General features: G+C 46.4%; 1 protein-coding gene across 2 annotated transcripts in view; it reads left to right on the top strand.

Moving 5' to 3' along the window:
- Positions 1 to 17,137, top strand: part of PPP5C (protein phosphatase 5 catalytic subunit) — a 269,413-nt gene that overhangs the window by 156,792 nt on the left and 95,484 nt on the right. For both annotated transcript variants that reach the window (XM_069207677.1, XM_069207678.1), the window contains exon 8: positions 16,543 to 16,685. In XM_069207677.1, coding sequence (XP_069063778.1) covers positions 16,543 to 16,685 — 143 coding nt within the window. The remainder of the gene's footprint in view (positions 1 to 16,542; positions 16,686 to 17,137) is intronic.

The raw sequence follows: 17,137 nt of genomic DNA, 5'->3' as shown, positions 1-17,137 counted from the left end.
TGTACTAAGATGTTCAGGGCAGAGTAGTGGATGTGATCTTTGACCAAATATATTTGTTCAATCTCTACTTAAGCATCTTTTACATTCAAGATTAGTGAATGCATTAATGTCTTGATATCCCCGCTGATTGATCATCATCATGTGTTCAATCCTCTCTCATTCACAACTTTACAACGGAGATCCTTTTAAGTCCCTCAACTGAACAACCAACACAGTAAAGATCCTAAACAAAATAGGTCCTTTTCTGTCACCAGGCAAGACTGTTCTAACAATTTAGCATGACTTGTTGCGTTTGTATATGCCTAAACTGTTTTGTGAAGAAGCGCATGCTCCCTGTAGCAGAAAGAGAATGTCCTTTTATCATTATTTGGCGCTTGTTGACCACTATCAAACAAGGTGCGTGCCCTCCAACTTCTATGCCTCAGGCTTGGGCTGCTTCCATAGCTTACTTTGGGAAACTGTACTTCAAGAATTATTGAATTAGTTACCAAATACTCGGACGGAAACATCATGGTTTTTATTCTCTGCATTCATTTTACCAAGATTCTTACAATCAGTTTCGTTCTGTGGAACCCTTTCACTAGCTGTTGCTCTGTGTCGTCTGTTTTACATTATAAGGATATGTTTAATTACATCTGCAGAATACTTTGACAACATCATATGGCTTGGATTCCGGCTAGGGAACATTCATTGTGTGGCCTCCAAATTGCCTTATTAGCCAAACACGTTAATTTCTCAACTCTGATACTTAGTTTGATGGGAAAACAAGATAACATTAGTCAAATGTGGCAATATTGAATAGAGTATACCAATTATGTTGATTTCTGGGCACATAACATCACACATTTTATGACCAGCTACGTAATAATGTTATGAGTTATAAGAAAACGAGGGTTGACTCGTTCCAGTTACCTATGCATGCCAAATATGTATTAAAATTACGTGGGGAAATTGGTAAAAGTCCCACAGTGAAATCACTTTTACCAGCCTTTGTGGGTTGCTCAAAAAACAGGAACTGGAATCCCCATATGAGAAGTGGCAATGTGTAGCGAGGTAGCACGAACCTCCTCATCATGCAGCCTAATTTCAGGATTGCCATTCCAAGATTTACCAGAGAAGCTTCCCACACGGTGGATTCCAAGCTGGACGTGTTAAATGTCTGCAGCTGAAGAATTCAGGTGTCTGCTCTAACCTTGTAAAGCTTTATAATTCCTGTCAGAGTCTTGACCTTACAATTGCACAGGGCTAGCCGCTGTATTGGGTTCTCCTCAGTCTTAACCAGGAGCTTGAAGCCGGCCATAGGATTCTCTTTCTTTATACCCATGGCCTGACCACTTTCCAGCATGTAGCTCGTTTGCTAATGGCATTTGACATAAATTGTGTCATTTGTAATTCAAAGCTGTAGTGCTGCTGCTAGTACCGGGCCATACAAGATGCGTTGTTTGTTTTTAGTAATCTTAACAGCTGCTCTCTATTCCTGGATACAGTGTGAGGTGCAATAAGCCTTAAATAAGTAATCATACTATGCCACACATTCATAGCAGTTGGTATGGATATAACATCACTGGTCATAGATGCTGTCCAATCTGAAGAATGCTTTCCTTTTTCTTCATCAGACTAATACTGTTGCATGTATGACATAATTTAATTGCAGGAATGGGTTGCGCTTGTCTGATTTTGTTTAGGATCTTTATTGGCCAAATGGGCTAACTTTCGGGTCACCCTCCAATAATACGAACAGACCACTTTTTCGGCTCACCTCTCCTTAGGCTGTGTGAGCATGGCAGGAATATGCATGGGTATTGCCTTTGCTGTAATCTGACTAGCCTGATTGGTACACTTCCAAATACCGGACCTCTAATGAATAGATACGTTTTTCACTTTGCCTTTAATGCAGGCAAAATGCTTACCTGGTATGAGGCCTTTTATTAATGTCCATGGTAGGCAGAGGTACTGTGCAATAATCTTAGGTTTAATAACTACTTCCACTGACAAATTGTGCCCACAATTTAATTGGACACAAACGTTTAGGACTTGACTCCTTCAGGTCAGCGGGATTAAGTATTCAAGGTTTTGTCCCAGAGGTCAGAAACCATACAAGACTTTAATAGCATTTCATAACTTGAATGTTCTGTACTTTTAAAAAGAAAAAAGGTACTTACAATAAGCGAACATACAGCAAAGAAAACCATTAGTGCATAGTTCCTTATAAGCCACAATTAACCTTGAGCCCCCCACCAATGTTATCCCAAAGGGGAACTCATACGTCTGCCGGAGGTTTCCATTTAATGGAACCGTTGAGTTGTTTCCATGTGCTTTGAAGCTTCACTAATCACAGAAACAGGCAAGACAATTTTAAGTGACCAAAGCAGGAATCCGCGTTTGTTTTTTTATGTTTATACAACTCGAGCTTATTTGGAACAGTTGGTAGAGAACAGGCTACATCCCTCCGTTGCTAAGGAAGCATGACATCTGAGTTTGAAATTACCATTCATCTTGCATGCAATGCGATCTTAGAGGACCCCAGATGTTTGTGGTGGTTGCTCAGGGTTTTTGACTTCTTTTCCCCTTATTCTTTCTCTGATTAAATTCTCCAGAATAGAGTTTGGCGATTTAAAAGCTTCTGGCGGTTGGGGCTAAACACCTCTGCCCCTCCCCTTTTCTTTTTGCAATTGTATCCAAACATTTCGAAGGGCACCAAAGCAATTGTACAAACGTTCTGAGGGATTTCCAAACAGTAAACCTATTGTTTTCTTTAGCATCTTTTATTAATACATTATACATTTATTCAGTGAATATGTGATTTGCAAGTTTTTGGATTGCTTCTGTAGGGCAAACAAATAGATAATATTCAAAGAGTAACCAAGTGGTTATCTACAAATGAATAAAAATATTAATTCAAAACTCGGTCATCAAAGGCACATTATGTTGCAAAATGTCGATTATATCATCAATTCCTACTGACACCTCTTAACACATGGTTTCTATTTTTTATTGAATAATTACGATACAGTATTAGTTGATGATTATAGGCTACCGCTTGGAATTTACACACACACACACGCACACGTTTGCAAATTGTTTTTTTTCTTTTTTCTAAGAAAGGCTTTTGACTCGCAGGATGTACTTTGACTCATCCTTAAGTGGGCAATGCAAATAGGCATTGACTGAAAGTTAGACTGTTTTTTTTTCCCTATGGGTTGAGATGGGCTTCGAGACTTGACATGTTCTCTTGTACTACGATGAAACCTGATCGGACGAAATGCAGCAACTGGTTAAGAATCTACTTGGGGAGTTCAGGAAACCAGGAAAGGAAAGAGGGTTTTAGTGTCCAAGGTCAATACCATCTCCAGCACTACCATCCATTTTATCCTCAATTTGGCTGACAAAGCCTTCTGGGATAGTAACACCATTGTCCTTCTCGGACACCATTGCTGGGTCCATATCTCTGGGTTTAAGCCGGAAGGTCTGCAGCTTCACCTCAGCTTGCTTTTGATTGGGAACACCTATTTGGGTCTCAGGTTGGTGAGGATGCTGGCGAAGGTAACAAAGGATACCATCAAACTCCGGCTACCAGCATCTGCTTTGGAAGCAGCGACCTTGAGGTGCAAAGGCATTCACTGATACGACCCCTCCAAAGGCTGTCACAGAATTCCTAGCAGTGAGCATGTTTTCCCCTACCTTGAAGATTAGCTGATCAGGAGTTAAAGTAAGCAATAATGCCTAGCCATTACCCAGTCTGCATTTCCCTGTATCACCACCTGGGATTCACTACAAATGCCACCAAGTCTCACCTACAACCTCTGCAGATCTAGCCCTTCTTGGGTGTCCTTACTAAAAGCCTACCCAAGCCAGCACAGGGTGTTGAAATTCCAGCAGCTCCTACTTCTTTATTAGCCCCATTGTCAAGTTACAGTCAGAACATCATGCGCCTGCAATGGATGGTGACCTGCAGCATTGCCATTTTACCCCACTTTGGACTCTTCATGCACCTGTTGGTGGAATTTCTCCCTTCTCAGTGGTCACAAGCCAAGGGTCACTGGAATGATTTGGTGTTGGTACAGGCTAGCACTTAGTGCTCTTTGCAGTGGTAGAACAACAAATTGTTACAGGGCAGGCCTTTCTCAGCCCCACTCCACAAGTCACCATTACCAGTGACTCCATCCTCACTGCATCTCGACTGTATGACAGTACAGGGGTGTCTCCTTACATCATCAGAGGCAGCTCATCTCCTATCTTGAGCTACTAGCCCAATCGCCTTGCTCTCAAGGCCTTCCTTTAAGTTATTCAGGGCAACATTGTCCTCATCAAGACAGATAACATTGCAGCCATTTATTTCCTTAAGAAGTTAGAAGGCGCTCACTCTCCCCTGCTCTCAGCACTAGCATAGAAGACCTGGGATCTGGGCTGTCTGCCACCACATACACCTTCTGGGAATGTACAGACCTGCTCAGCAGGACACCTCAACATGGCCGCTAATAGGAGCTCCACCTGCTATGGCACCCTATAGCTAGACTTGTTGCCCTAACTTAGCATTGAGGTAAGCCATACCCATAGTCCATGAGCAATAAATTATAAATTAATTGGTCAGAGATTTTTGCCTACACCTTTCCGACTCTCCCACTGCTTCCGAATGTGGTACGGAAGATTCAGCTAACATTCCTTATAACTTATTCTGGAGGCCCTCCACATGGGCCGTGCTGCTGTGGTACTCAAATGAGATGTCTATCACCCCCAAGAGAAGCTCTGCAACAGGCTGGACCTTCCCTCTTGCAACCATGGCCAGGTCTGGCACCAACTGCCCAGGCAGCTCAGTCTAGCAATCTGGAACCTGAGGTCTTAGAGTTTCTTTACCTCTGTCTTCCGTATGAATGCATGGATATTCTGCACCAGTTTTGCAGGCCTGGTATGCTTCAAAATGGAAGCGATTCTGCCACTATTGCTTATACAATTACCTGGACCCTCTTATAATTAGTGTCAGGCCATCATTTTTTATCTCCTCCATCTACAAATGCCAGGCCTCACCTGCACTTCTCTATGGCTACTTTTGGCTGCCATAGTCACATACATGCAAAACAGGAAACACTCCTCCCTTGTTTGCATCACAGTAATCCAAGCCTTTATTCAGAAACTCAAGAGGATCATTCCTTCCAGAGCCCCACAACTGCCCCAGCGTGGAACCTCAGTGTAGCCCTTACCAGGCTCATAGATCACGCCTTTGAGCCCTTGCATTCTTGCCTCTTCCAGTTCCTCTCGTGGAAAGTAGCCTCAGATACATTTAGTGTGCTGCAGGCCCTCGCAGTCCGAAAACCCTTAATTCGGGGCCATAGGCACAGGGTCGTTGTCCAAAACATCCGAAAGTTCCTAAAGCGGTTTTTCATTTCTTTGTCAACCAGATCATAGGACTGCCATTTTTTCCCTCAGACTCTGTAGTGGAGAGCGTCATTTATACCTTTGGTGTTCAACTTGCTGTCATGTATTACATCAAGAGGACCAAGCCCTTCCCCAGTTCTGATCGGGTGCTTAAAGCTTTTGTGAAACGTCACAAAGGTCAGCCTGCTTCCAAGGATGGTGTTAGCTGATGAATAGTTTTGCAAAAGGGGTTACTTCTGTTTAATACGCCCAGATTTTTTCTTTTTGGATCACCTGGTTTTGGACTTTATACTGTTGTTCAGTGATCTCTGTGTATTTACTGCCAATGTCCGCTTTTTAAGATAAGGCTGCTGCAACACAGCCAGGGTAAGGGAACTTGATTGGTTACATGTGCACATGAGTGTGCACAAGTGTGCGTGCTGCAGGTGTGAGACTAGCATTGTGTGCAGTCCGGTAACTACAAACGGGTGGCCTGGCATAGGGGTGGACTCTGCAGGGTTAGATATTGACCTGGGATAGGATGTATACAATTAGTGGTCACTTATATGTAAAGTCAGTGTGACTTACTGTTTTGTTTTTCAGTGATACTTTATTATATATTGTATAAATCTGCTGTAGACTGCAATTTGGCTTCTCTTAGACCTAACATCTTGTGAGGCATGAAACTGGGGTGAAAAAGGTGTGCCCAGTTCATATTCGCAGGTCCCAAGACCATACACCTTAAGCATCATCCAGAATTGTCATATTTCTCTGGCTCAGCTGAGGATCATAGCCCATGCCTTTTGTCACCCTACTGGGCCAAGTTAATAACATTTCTCTCCAGTGGGAACAAAGGCCACCCACTCAAAAGGATTAATTAACAGTGCTTCCCTGAGCTCCTGAGGAGGAAAGACTGGGGACAAAAATCTGCATCTGTCAATTACCTGTCACACTGTGCCCAGCCTGGAGACTGCCCAGGCCCACTGAACAAAGGAGGAAGCCCAGACAAATGGAGCTAACACGGCAGGGAGCTCCTCTTTGACGTTTGGATGGGAAAGGCCCTGACAGTGATGCCAGCAAGGAGTGGAGCTGAAACCCGAAGAACAGATGTGACTAGTGACTCCTGGATGACTCCATCTTGAACTTTCCCAGCATACTGTGCAGGAGGGTTGGGACATGAAAGATGGGTTATGTGGCACCCTAGGACTGGTCAGTTGTGCCTGGCTTCTAGAATTCCCCCCCTTTTATTTTTTTTAAAACTACTGCACGAAGGAGAGGGGGAGAGTTAGTTGTTGCTTTGCTTTTTTGCTGTTCGACCCTGGGACTGCAACAGCCATGAACAACTGGAAGGACAAACCCCCTGATGCCCAAAAGACTAAGGTGTGTGTCTGTCTGTCTCTCTCTCTCTCTCTCTCTGGCTCTCTCTCCCTCTCTCTCCTCCACCCTCTCTCTCTCTCTCCTCCACCCTCTCTCTCTCTCTCCTCCACCCTCTCTCTCTCTCTCCTCCACCCTCTCTCTCTCTCTCTCTCTCCTCCACTCTCTCTCTCTCCTCCACCCTCTCTCTCTCCTCCACCCTCTCTCTCTCTCTCTCATCCACCCTCTCTCTCTCTCCTCCACCCTCTCTCTCTCCTCCACCCTCTCTCTCTCCTCCACCCTCTCTCTCTCCTCCACCCTCTCTCTCTCCTCCACCCTCTCTCTCCTCCACCCTCTCTCTCTCTCCTCCACCCTCTCTCTCTCTCCTCCACCCTCTCGCTCTCCTCCACCCTCTCGCTCTCCTCCACCCTCTCGCTCTCCTCCACCCTCTCGCTCTCCTCCACCCTCTCGCTCTCCTCCACCCTCTCGCTCTCCTCCACCCTCTCGCTCTCCTCCACCCTCTCGCTCTCTCCTCCGCCCTCTCGCTCTCTCCTCTGCCCTCTCTCTCTCTCCTCTGCCCTCTCTCTCTCTCCTCCGCCCTCTCTCTCTCTCTCCTTCGCGCTCTCTCTCTCTCCTTCGCCCTCTCTCTCCTTCGCCCTCTCTCTCTCTCCTTCGCCCTCTCTCTCTCTCCTTCGCCCTCTCTCTCTCTCTCCTTCGCCCTCTCTCTCTCTCTCTCTCTCTCTCCTTCGCCCTCTCTCTCTCTCTCTCTCCTTCGCCCTCTCTCTCTCTCTCTCTCCTTCGCCCTCTCTCTCTCTCTCTCCTTCGCCCTCTCTCTCTCTCTCCTTCGCCCTCTCTCTCTCTCTCCTTCGCCCTCTCTCTCTCTCTCCTTCGCCCTCTCTCTCTCTCTCCTTCGCCCTCTCTCTCTCTCTCCTTCGCCCTCTCTCTCTCTCTCCTTCGCCCTCTCTCTCTCTCTCTCCTTCGCCCTCTCCCTCTCTCTCTCCTTCGCCCTCTCTCTCTCTCTCTCCTTCGCCCTCTCTCTCTCTCTCCTTCGCCCTCTCTCTCTCTCTCCTTCGCCCTCTCTCTCTCTCTCCTTCGCCCTCTCTCTCTCTCCTCCCTCTCTCTCCTCCGCCCTCTCTCCTTCGCCCTCTCTCTCCCCCACCCTCTCTCTCTCTCCCCCACCCTCTCTCTCTCTCCCCCACCCTCTCTCTCTCTCCTCCACCCTCTGTCTCTCTCCTCCACCCTCTGTCTCTCTCCTCCACCCTCTGTCTCTCTCCTCCGCCCTCTGTCTCTCCCTCTGTCTCTCTCCTCCGCCCTCTGTCTCTCTCCTCCGCCCTCTGTCTCTCTCCTCCGCCCTCTGTCTCTCTCCTCTGCCCTCTGTCTCTCTCCTCTGCCCTCTGTCTCTCTCCTCTGCCCTCTCTCTCCTCTGCCCTCTCTCTCTCTCTCCTCCTCCACCCTCTCTCTCTCTCTCTCTCCTCCACCCTCTCTCTCTCTCTCTCTCCTCCACCCTCTCTCTCTCTCTCTCCTCCACCCTCTGTGTAAACCTCAGGATGAGTGAGTCTCTCCAAGGGCCAGTGACGCTGGCCCCCTTATACGCCATGAAGGACCAGATGGGGGAAAGCTTTCCACTTTGGTGCCCAAAGACCAGGAGGAAAAATGTTGCAGGGCACCAGTGGAACCAGCTCCCTTCAAGGTACACCATGGTTTAGGCCAGTAGGCCTGCTGGTACTGCACCTGATGGCTAGAGCTCGCCACCAGGAGAAAAACGAGCTTAGGATCATTGAAAGCAGCCCAAATGGGCCAGATTCATGGCCTTTCTGAAAGAGACTTATAGTTGCACATTCCTTACCATAGATTTTCCCCAGTTGTCATTCTGGTTCCCGAGATTTTTCTTCAGTAGTACCCCTGTGTGCCGTCAGGTGGCTTTGGTCAGTTCCGTGTCCGCCGTCTGCCTTGTGCGTGCCAGATACGACATCGCTGGACCTATATAGGTGCCACCCCGACGTGCTGATGTCTGTTCTTTTCTTTCTGCACCAGCCAGTTCTGATCCGAAGAACAACCACCCCTCAGTCAACTTTTGACTGGTCTTTTTCGACTTTTTGTTGAAGATTTTTGAGTGTCTACACTCCTGATGCTTCAAGATGTTGTCACCTAAGGCCGGGTCCAAGCCTGCGAATTCGGTCATCGGGCCATGCCTGTGATGGATTCTTACCTTGTGTGCTTGTGGTGACTGGAACGCGGCCACGACCCGAAGTTGTGCTTAGAGTGCCGGGCCATGAATCCAAATGCTTTGATGGAGCAGTCCCTAAAGCTCATTGCAGCATGGCAGTCGGCTCTGCATCGCTTCCAATCTCGGTCGAGTGGAAGGTCCTGAGAACTGCCACGGATCCCTCACTTATCGTCCCTATCCAAGTCCTTGAGATGGACTGATAAGTCGAGGCACAAGAAGAAATCAAAGAAGAATGAGTTCTTGGACTTCACCCCATCCGTCAGCCAGCGAGACAAGGGAAACAGAACATTTTTGTTCCAGGCCTTTGTCCTTAGTACCTGCATCTGGGTTGGTTTCGAGTCTCCACGAGTTTCTGGGAGCCAGAGCTTCCCCTGCCCAACTCAGAGTTTTATGAGGCCATGCACCTTTGATTTGGGCAGGCTGACTCCGCTGGCTCTGCAGGGTGGGCAGGGGCCCTCTCTGTGGGGCACCCATGGATCGTTCCTGGATCTGAACCAGCATTGGTTGTACTACCACAACCTTTCCCAGGGCCCTATCCTAGACCTTCGGTCCCCCAATTGCTTCCTTAAGAAGAAGTTCAAAGTGCTCTATCTGCCCTGGACCCAGGAGACTGGATGGTAGCATTCGACATGAGTATTTTCAGTTTGCCATGCTCCCCTTTGGCCTTACCATCGCCCCTTGGGTGTTCCAGGTGGTGGCGGTGGTCGCAGCTCATCTGTGCGGGTCAGGGCTTTCAGTCTTCCTCTACCTCGACAACTGTCTAAAGGCAGGCTCACCCCAGGCTGTCGTCTCCCACCTCAAGACTATGGCGGGACTCCTGCATTCAGATGGGTTCGCTATAAACTTGCTGAAGTAGCACTTGACTCGCTCTGACTCTTCCTTTCGTCTGAGCTTTTTGGACATGGTGCAGTTCTGGGCTTATCTTCTGGAGTGGTGAGTCCAGGATGTTCGAGCTATGATACCAATCTTTCAGCCTCTATCCTGGATTTCGGTGACAATATCTCTGAGGCTGCTTGGCCTCATGGCCTCCTGGATCCAGCTGATGGCACATGCCAGATAGTATATGCAGGCTCCGCAGTGGGACATGAAGTTCCTGTGGGCGCAGCATCACGGGAATCTTTCCAGCATGATCCAGATCTCAGCGGGAACTGTGCAAGATCTGCATGGTGGCTCTTGAACTGCGATTGGGTCAGAGACAAATTCCTCTCCCTTCCCCACCCGAATCTGGCAATAGTGACATGGGGCTGCTACATGGGAGAGGCGGAGATCAGAGGCTTCTGGTCTCCGGCGGAGTCCGTGCTCCACATCAATCTTTTGGAGCTCAGGACGATCAGACTGGCATTGAAAGCATTCCTTCTCTCTCTCTCAAAGGGAAAGTTGTGCAGGTGTGACAACACCACTTCCATGTGGTACTGCAACAAGCAGGGTGGGGTACGAACGTGGACCCTTTGTCATGAGGCTCTGCACGTCTGGACTAGGCTGGAACATCAGGGCATTTCCCTGGTGGTTCAACACCTGGCAGGCACTCTGAACGACAGAAAGGTCGAACTCAGCTGACAATACCTGGTCAATTATGAATGGCGTCTTCATCCTGAGGTGGCACAAGGTCTTTCAGCAGTGGGGAGAGCCTTGGTTAGATCTGTGTGTGTCTGCAGAAAATCTGCAGTCAGCAGTTTTGTGTGTTGGAGTTTCCAAGGTGGCACTCACTCACTCACCTACGCTTTTCATCTCTAGTGGAGCTCAGGCCTCATGTACGTTTCCCCTATCCCTTTCCCTCCCCACATACCACTTCTACCCAGAGTTCTCAAAGAGGTCAAGAACAACCGGGCCAAGTAATTGTTGTGGCTCCAGACTGGGCACAAAAAGTCTGGTATCCCGAGCTATTGAGCATGGCCATCGATCCTCCGATCAGACTGACCCTTCAGGAGGATCTTCTGTTGCAGCACCATGGGAGGGTTCTCTACTTGAATCTGTCCAGTCTCTGCCTTCTTGCTTAGAGATTGAGCTGTAGCAGATGACAGCTTTTGACTTTTCGCTTAAAGTATGTAATGGCAGCTTGGCAGCTAAACGTCCCTCCACCAAAACTGTATACGCTGGTCGTTGGCATAAATTTGTGATCAGGTGCTCTGGCAAGTCTGTTGACCCCCCTCCCCGCCACTCTTTCAGAGGTCCTTTTGTTTATACTTTCTTAGGCCCAGCAGGGCTCTGCTTTGGGTGCCCTCAAAGGCTGTTTTTCTGCCTTTTCCAAGTTTCTGGGATTACCTGACCAACCCTCTTTGTTAAAGTCTCCAATTGTTAGTAAGTTCCTTAAGGGTCTTACCCACATGTATCCTCCATCACCATTCATCTTGCCCCAATGGGATTTGAATTTGGTACTGACATTTCTCATGTGTGCTTCCTTTGAGCGTCTTCACAACTTGTCCTCTCAGGCTTCTGACATTAAAAACAGCCTTCTTTGTGGCCATTGCATCTGCCCGCAGGATGTGTGAGCTGCAAGCATTGTCATCTAAGCCACCCTACCTTTTAATCTATTCTGATAAATTGGTGCTTCGCACTGGTACTTCCTTTTTTCCAGTAGTGGTCATGCCCTTTCATGTAGGCCAATCCATCACCTTGCCTACGTTTTACGCACCCCCACATCCTTCTAAGGAAGAGGAGAGACTCCACTGCCTGGACCCAAAACAGCATTGGCGTTCTACCTTGATCTTTCCAAGGAGTTGTGGTTGGATGATTAACTCTTTGCTGGGTATGTGGGTGCGAAGAAAGGCGGGGCAGTGCAGAAGAGGACCATCTCTAGATGGGTTGTTCTCTGCATTAAAATGTTTTAGACACTGGCTAAAAAGCAACTCCGGAGGGTTTGGACGCACAGTTTACCAGAGCGACAGTTTTATCCACTGTGTTAGCACGCAGAGTTTCAGTCCTGAACATCTATCAGGCAGCAATATCGGCATCCTTGCACACATTCACCAAACACTACTGTCTGGACAGTCAGGTGTGAAGGGATGGGTACTTTGCCCGTTCGATCCTGCAGGACTTCCTAGTATGATCTTGGTTTTTAGACCCTCCTCCAGGGATGGTATTGCTTGGGTATCTAATCTAAGTTAAGAAATCTGCAACTATAAGTCTCTATCAGATGAACAAGTTACTTACCTTCGGTAACGCCTTATCTGGTAGAGACATATATTCTAGTTGCAGATTCCTTACTGACTCGCTCATCCTCCCTGCTCTGCGAACTGATTTCTAGGGGGCAGGGACTTCCCTTTCAGGGCCCTCATTTTGACACACAAGAGGTCAGTGTTCTTCATGGCTCCATGCTTCTGGCCTGGAAAGTCGTGAAAAGAAACAGGATGTCAGCACACCTGGATAGTGCCTATATAGGTTCTGTGACGACATATCTGTCATGAACGACACTGGACATGGAGCTGACTGATGCCACCTGACAGCGCACAGGTGTACTACTCGAGAAAAGTCTCCGGATCCAGACTGACACCTGGGGGAAATACTACGGTAAGGAATCTGCAACTAGAATATGTCTGTACAAGATAAGGCATTACCGAAGGCAAATAACTTGTTCATGGATACCCAGATAGATTTCCAAGCGTAGGGCTCTGTTGCACTTCCTAAAAATTGCCCTGTGTGGGCCAGAGCAGGGGATTTCAGCAAAAAGATTCTCCCTTCATTGAAGGAAGGGGACGAATGTGGGGGCACTTCCCCATCTCTATTTGTGCCTCTGTGGTCTGAAACAAGATGACGAAGGGAGTGTCATTACTCTAACCTGAAAAGAGGAAGGGCCCAGCACAGCATCTCAAGGTCCCAAGGATCCGAGGGGGGATGCAGCAGCGCTCCCACCGTTGTGGTAGCCCAATCCGGCTGCCAGCATCTGGGATGATCGGGTGCCAATCAAAAGAAAGCACACCCTTCCTGCAGGAGCGGGCAGTGGCTTCCAGGGCAGCAAGGAGGATACTGCTGCAGCAGTGAGCCAACTGGATCAGCCTGGGATGGGCTGTCCTGCTGCCCTAAACAAAAAGCTTGTGAGGCACACTGGAGTGACTGGGCACACCAAGGAAAAAAAGAAAAAGAAGGTGCACAGCCTCAAACTAAAAAACGGATCTCCCTGAAGCAGTGGGAGAGCAGCGCATAAAATATTCACTGCTCCAAAGGGAGCTCAATGTCCTGTGGGGCTTGAAAATGACCAAGTTTGTGGCTGTTTTGTTATGGCCCTGGGATAGCAGAGGCTCCACCAGTGAGAAAGACTGTTGGGTAGCTGCTGGAGTGTAGCAGCTCACTCCATCCTTACCCGCTACCCCCAAGAAAAGATCAAGGATTTTTTTCCCCCAGAGATGACCCCAACTTCACAGGATCCACGAAAATATGACCCCCACCCACGGTTTCCTTATTGAGTTCTCAAGCACTCCCAAGGTTGGAGCTTTTGCTCCACAGGTGGGAGTGCGAAGCTATCTAGAGGCTGTTTTTATGGCTGCATTTAATTGACCTGAACGTGTGTTTAAAAAAATAAAACAACAAAAAAGCAGATATGTAACGTTTTTTTTCAACGCATTGACTGTTTGCGTAAACACCTAATCAAATAATGTTAAAAAATATTAAAATGATGTATTAATGATGATTAATGTATTTACACTTGATTATTATGGATTACACTTGATTACTACTGATTACAGGGAATTGTGGGGTTTTAGGATGCAGTTAATTTGCCTATTAAGTGAGGACCTTTGACAAAGCCTATAGGCCTGTTTTATTTAAAGTGATACCCCGATATTGTGATGTGCTGTCTTGCATAGGTGTGGGTACTGTGATTTTGAGGGTGATAAACCCTCAGGGGTCAAATGTGATTATAGAATGTCATCTATGGTATTTTCAATCTCCTTATGTATATGTTTGTAGATAAATGTGTAGTATTTAGTAGTGTATGTTTAATAGATGTACTTTTCCTTTTTCTAAAGAAAAAGCACCTACTGGTCAATCATTTACTGATTGTTAATGTCATGTTCCAGTGAATGGTGATTACTAGCCCACTCCACCTGCCCTAAGTAGGCTGTGGACTGCTCTGCTTCACTACCTAGAGAGACAAAGTGCTACAATGGGGTGCATGGTTCTCAGTAAAGAGAAATTGTGGACCTATTACTTGCACATGCCTCACATCCTGCATAATTAATAACCCAATTTCCTACAGATATTCAAGTGCATTAAAACCTGTTATCCTAAAGCTTGAAGAGACCCCCCTGCTACTTCAGGGTACACTCTACACTGAAGAAAACAGTGACTTTCCTTGGTAGTATCCCACTAGCTGACATGTGTAAAACAGCCACTTGGTCAACCTCACATGCTTTAAGCACAATTGTGTCAATATCTTAGCCTGCCAGGTTGTTCTCAGAAACATTCAAAAGTTCCTCCCCAAAGTGATTTTCAGTTTGGTCCTCAACCAGATTATAGAGCTTCCAGTCTTTTTCCCCTCAACCAGACTCAGAAGCGGAGCAAGCCTTTCATACCCTAGATGTTAAACCTGCTGTTATGTATTAAATTGACGACCAAGCCCTTTGTCAGGTCTGATCAGTTGTTTATAGCCTTTGCGAAGTTTTGCTAAGGTCAGCCTATGTTCAATGCTAGAATTAGCAGAAGAATAGTCAAGTGCATTCAGACCTTATTACAAAGTCAAGAGCCCCTCCCTGTTACCCCAGGGTGTACTCTACAAAATAAAGCAAGAAGCGTGTAAGGCAGTCACTTGATTAATGTAACAAATTCACTTAGCACAATTGTGTTGATATCTTAACCCACCAGCAGACTATGGTTGTACCTAAGTAGCAAAGGGGAAACCCTAGCAGAACCTAAGCATGCACTATCTTACAGTAAGGGCTCTCTGCAGCGATATTCATTGGCACCAAAAGGTTATATAGGATTACTTTAGGTTACATACATCCTGACTCACCCATATTATACATATGTATGATAATTAGGCATGCTACAAAGCGTTGTTTTTGAAAATCATAAAATTCTCACAGCACTTTTATTAGTCGATGTTCTATTAAAATGAAACTTATTTAGGCAGACATTCTCCTTGTCCTTGCAATGATTTTCTTTACATAAGATGTCTAATATAGAATGTTGCTGTGTGGTCCACCTCCAAGTAGCACAGCAAACAGTTATGATGGTACAAAGAAAGATCAACTGATACCTAAGAATATTAGCCTGATGCATTGCCCATTATGTTTTTGAAAATGCAATGTTCTGTTCCTGAAAGCTTTGCCGTGTGGGGTTGGCTGCACGGCCCTGCCTGCTCAAAGGATACCCACCCACTTTTCTTTGTAACTGGTTTTCGATCATGCAGGACTTATTGTGGTCCCAGGTGTGGTGGGGTGGGGTGGAAAGGGGTGCTGAGGAACCAGATCCCCCAACCCCCGTCCTCCCTCCCACCTCGTTCTCTAATGCCCAGAGGTCAGGGTGCCCTTACCCTGCGCCCTTATTTTTTTAATTGCAGACACAGGCCAGAGTCCACATGTCCTGTAATGGCGGTCACAACATTTCTCTTGATGTTGGTACCAGCCAGTTAGAGAATGATCTCTTGCGGGACCAAGGCAGCCGATAGAGAGAGAGGGGGGCTGAAAAGTCCCCTCGGCCAATAAGTTAGCTCTATTATTTAAGGTTGCGTACCTGCAGAGCACCCAAAAACCCAACCAACCAGATATCTATGAATTTTGTACCTTAATTTCTCAAAAACTACTGAATGGATCTACACCAAATCGCAAAAAGCACACTTTCCTGCTAAAGATCTAGCTTTATGTCAACTATGGTGTAATTTCATTCAGCAGTAGTGCTGGTAAAAAACCCTTTGGGAATTGCTTGGGGAAAATGCATTTTGGGACCAACCCCACCCTTTTTTCCTGAACCCAACTTGACTGATCCACCCAAAAATTTCTAGGAAGAGCTGGTAGAATTTTTATTTTTTTCTTTTTTCTTTTTTTTAAATAAAGTATCAACTCCATAACATCGACTTCCAACGTTTTGCCAAGGTAAGTAGAGGGTGGGTTAAAAAATCTCAAATATATATTTTCATATGAATGCTTTCCTTCACAGTGTGTTGATAGTTCACAATCTGAAGGGCAAGTTGTTATTGAGGAACTCAGTATATTGAGTACAAATGCATTAGTTACTTGCCTGGTGGTTTTAAAAACAGTCCAAGTTGTCAGTCTGGAACAGTCTTAAGTTCTATCTGTATTTTTCTGATAGTCTGTACCTTTTATTTCTATTTCTTTCATTCTTTGTGGCTAAATGTACCTGTATTCCCTCCACCGCCCCATCCTAGCCCATCCCCATCTACATTTACCCACGATCTGGATGCAGTTCTCTTACATTTGTCTCTGTTTTAATAATTGGTTTGTTACTTCTCTGTGTTCCTGTCAAGTTAAATCTCTATCTCTCCACGCCCAGTCCACACCTCTTCTGTTCCTCTTTTTTTTTTTTTTTAACACCATCTCAATTGCGTGTTTGTTTGTGATCTTTACTACTCCCCTTTTTACACTCCCAATTCTTTAACTTATTTCTCACTTAAAGATTCTTTCTGGGCCTTAATTGTTTTTGTTTTTTCTTTCCTGCAGGAAATCACGAGACAGATAACATGAATCAGATCTACGGCTTTGAAGGAGAAGTTAAAGCCAAGTACACAGCTCAGATGTTTGAGCTCTTCAGTGAAGTGTTTCAGTGGCTGCCATTGGCTCACTGTATTAATGGCAAGGTGCTGGTAAGGGAACAATCTTGCATCTCACTCGGGTGTAAGAACAATTCCATGCATAGTCAGGACTATAAACCTCATAGGTCCTTTTAAGAGGTGCTCCAATACACAGACATACAGGGCATTAACTGGGAAGCCTGAGTAATGCTGAAATGCTATCTTTACAGTTGTGTCAAAGGAGATCATCCTATGGTGTTGAAAGGACTCTAACCCCACTAAGATTCAATTTGGCATGCATCATCATAGAATCCTCGTCCCGATACCTAGTGTATCTGGATGGGCTCAACCATGGTAGCCAAGAAGCTCTTTGTTTATTGGATTGGATCCTAGATTTAAAATATCAGACATGGAGCCGGATGGATGTCGTCTGATGCCTTATACGGCGCTGACAAAGAGTGTTCTTCCCATAGTGGAGCCAGTGGCTTCTTTGATGGATAGGCCTGGTTAGGGTGTCATTGGCT

The sequence above is a fragment of the Pleurodeles waltl genome, chromosome 9 (assembly GCF_031143425.1).
Source record: "Pleurodeles waltl isolate 20211129_DDA chromosome 9, aPleWal1.hap1.20221129, whole genome shotgun sequence".
Lineage (NCBI taxonomy): Eukaryota > Metazoa > Chordata > Amphibia > Caudata > Salamandridae > Pleurodeles > Pleurodeles waltl.
The sequence above is the reverse complement of the archived record's forward strand: the minus strand, read 5'-3'. Positions and strand labels throughout refer to the sequence as shown.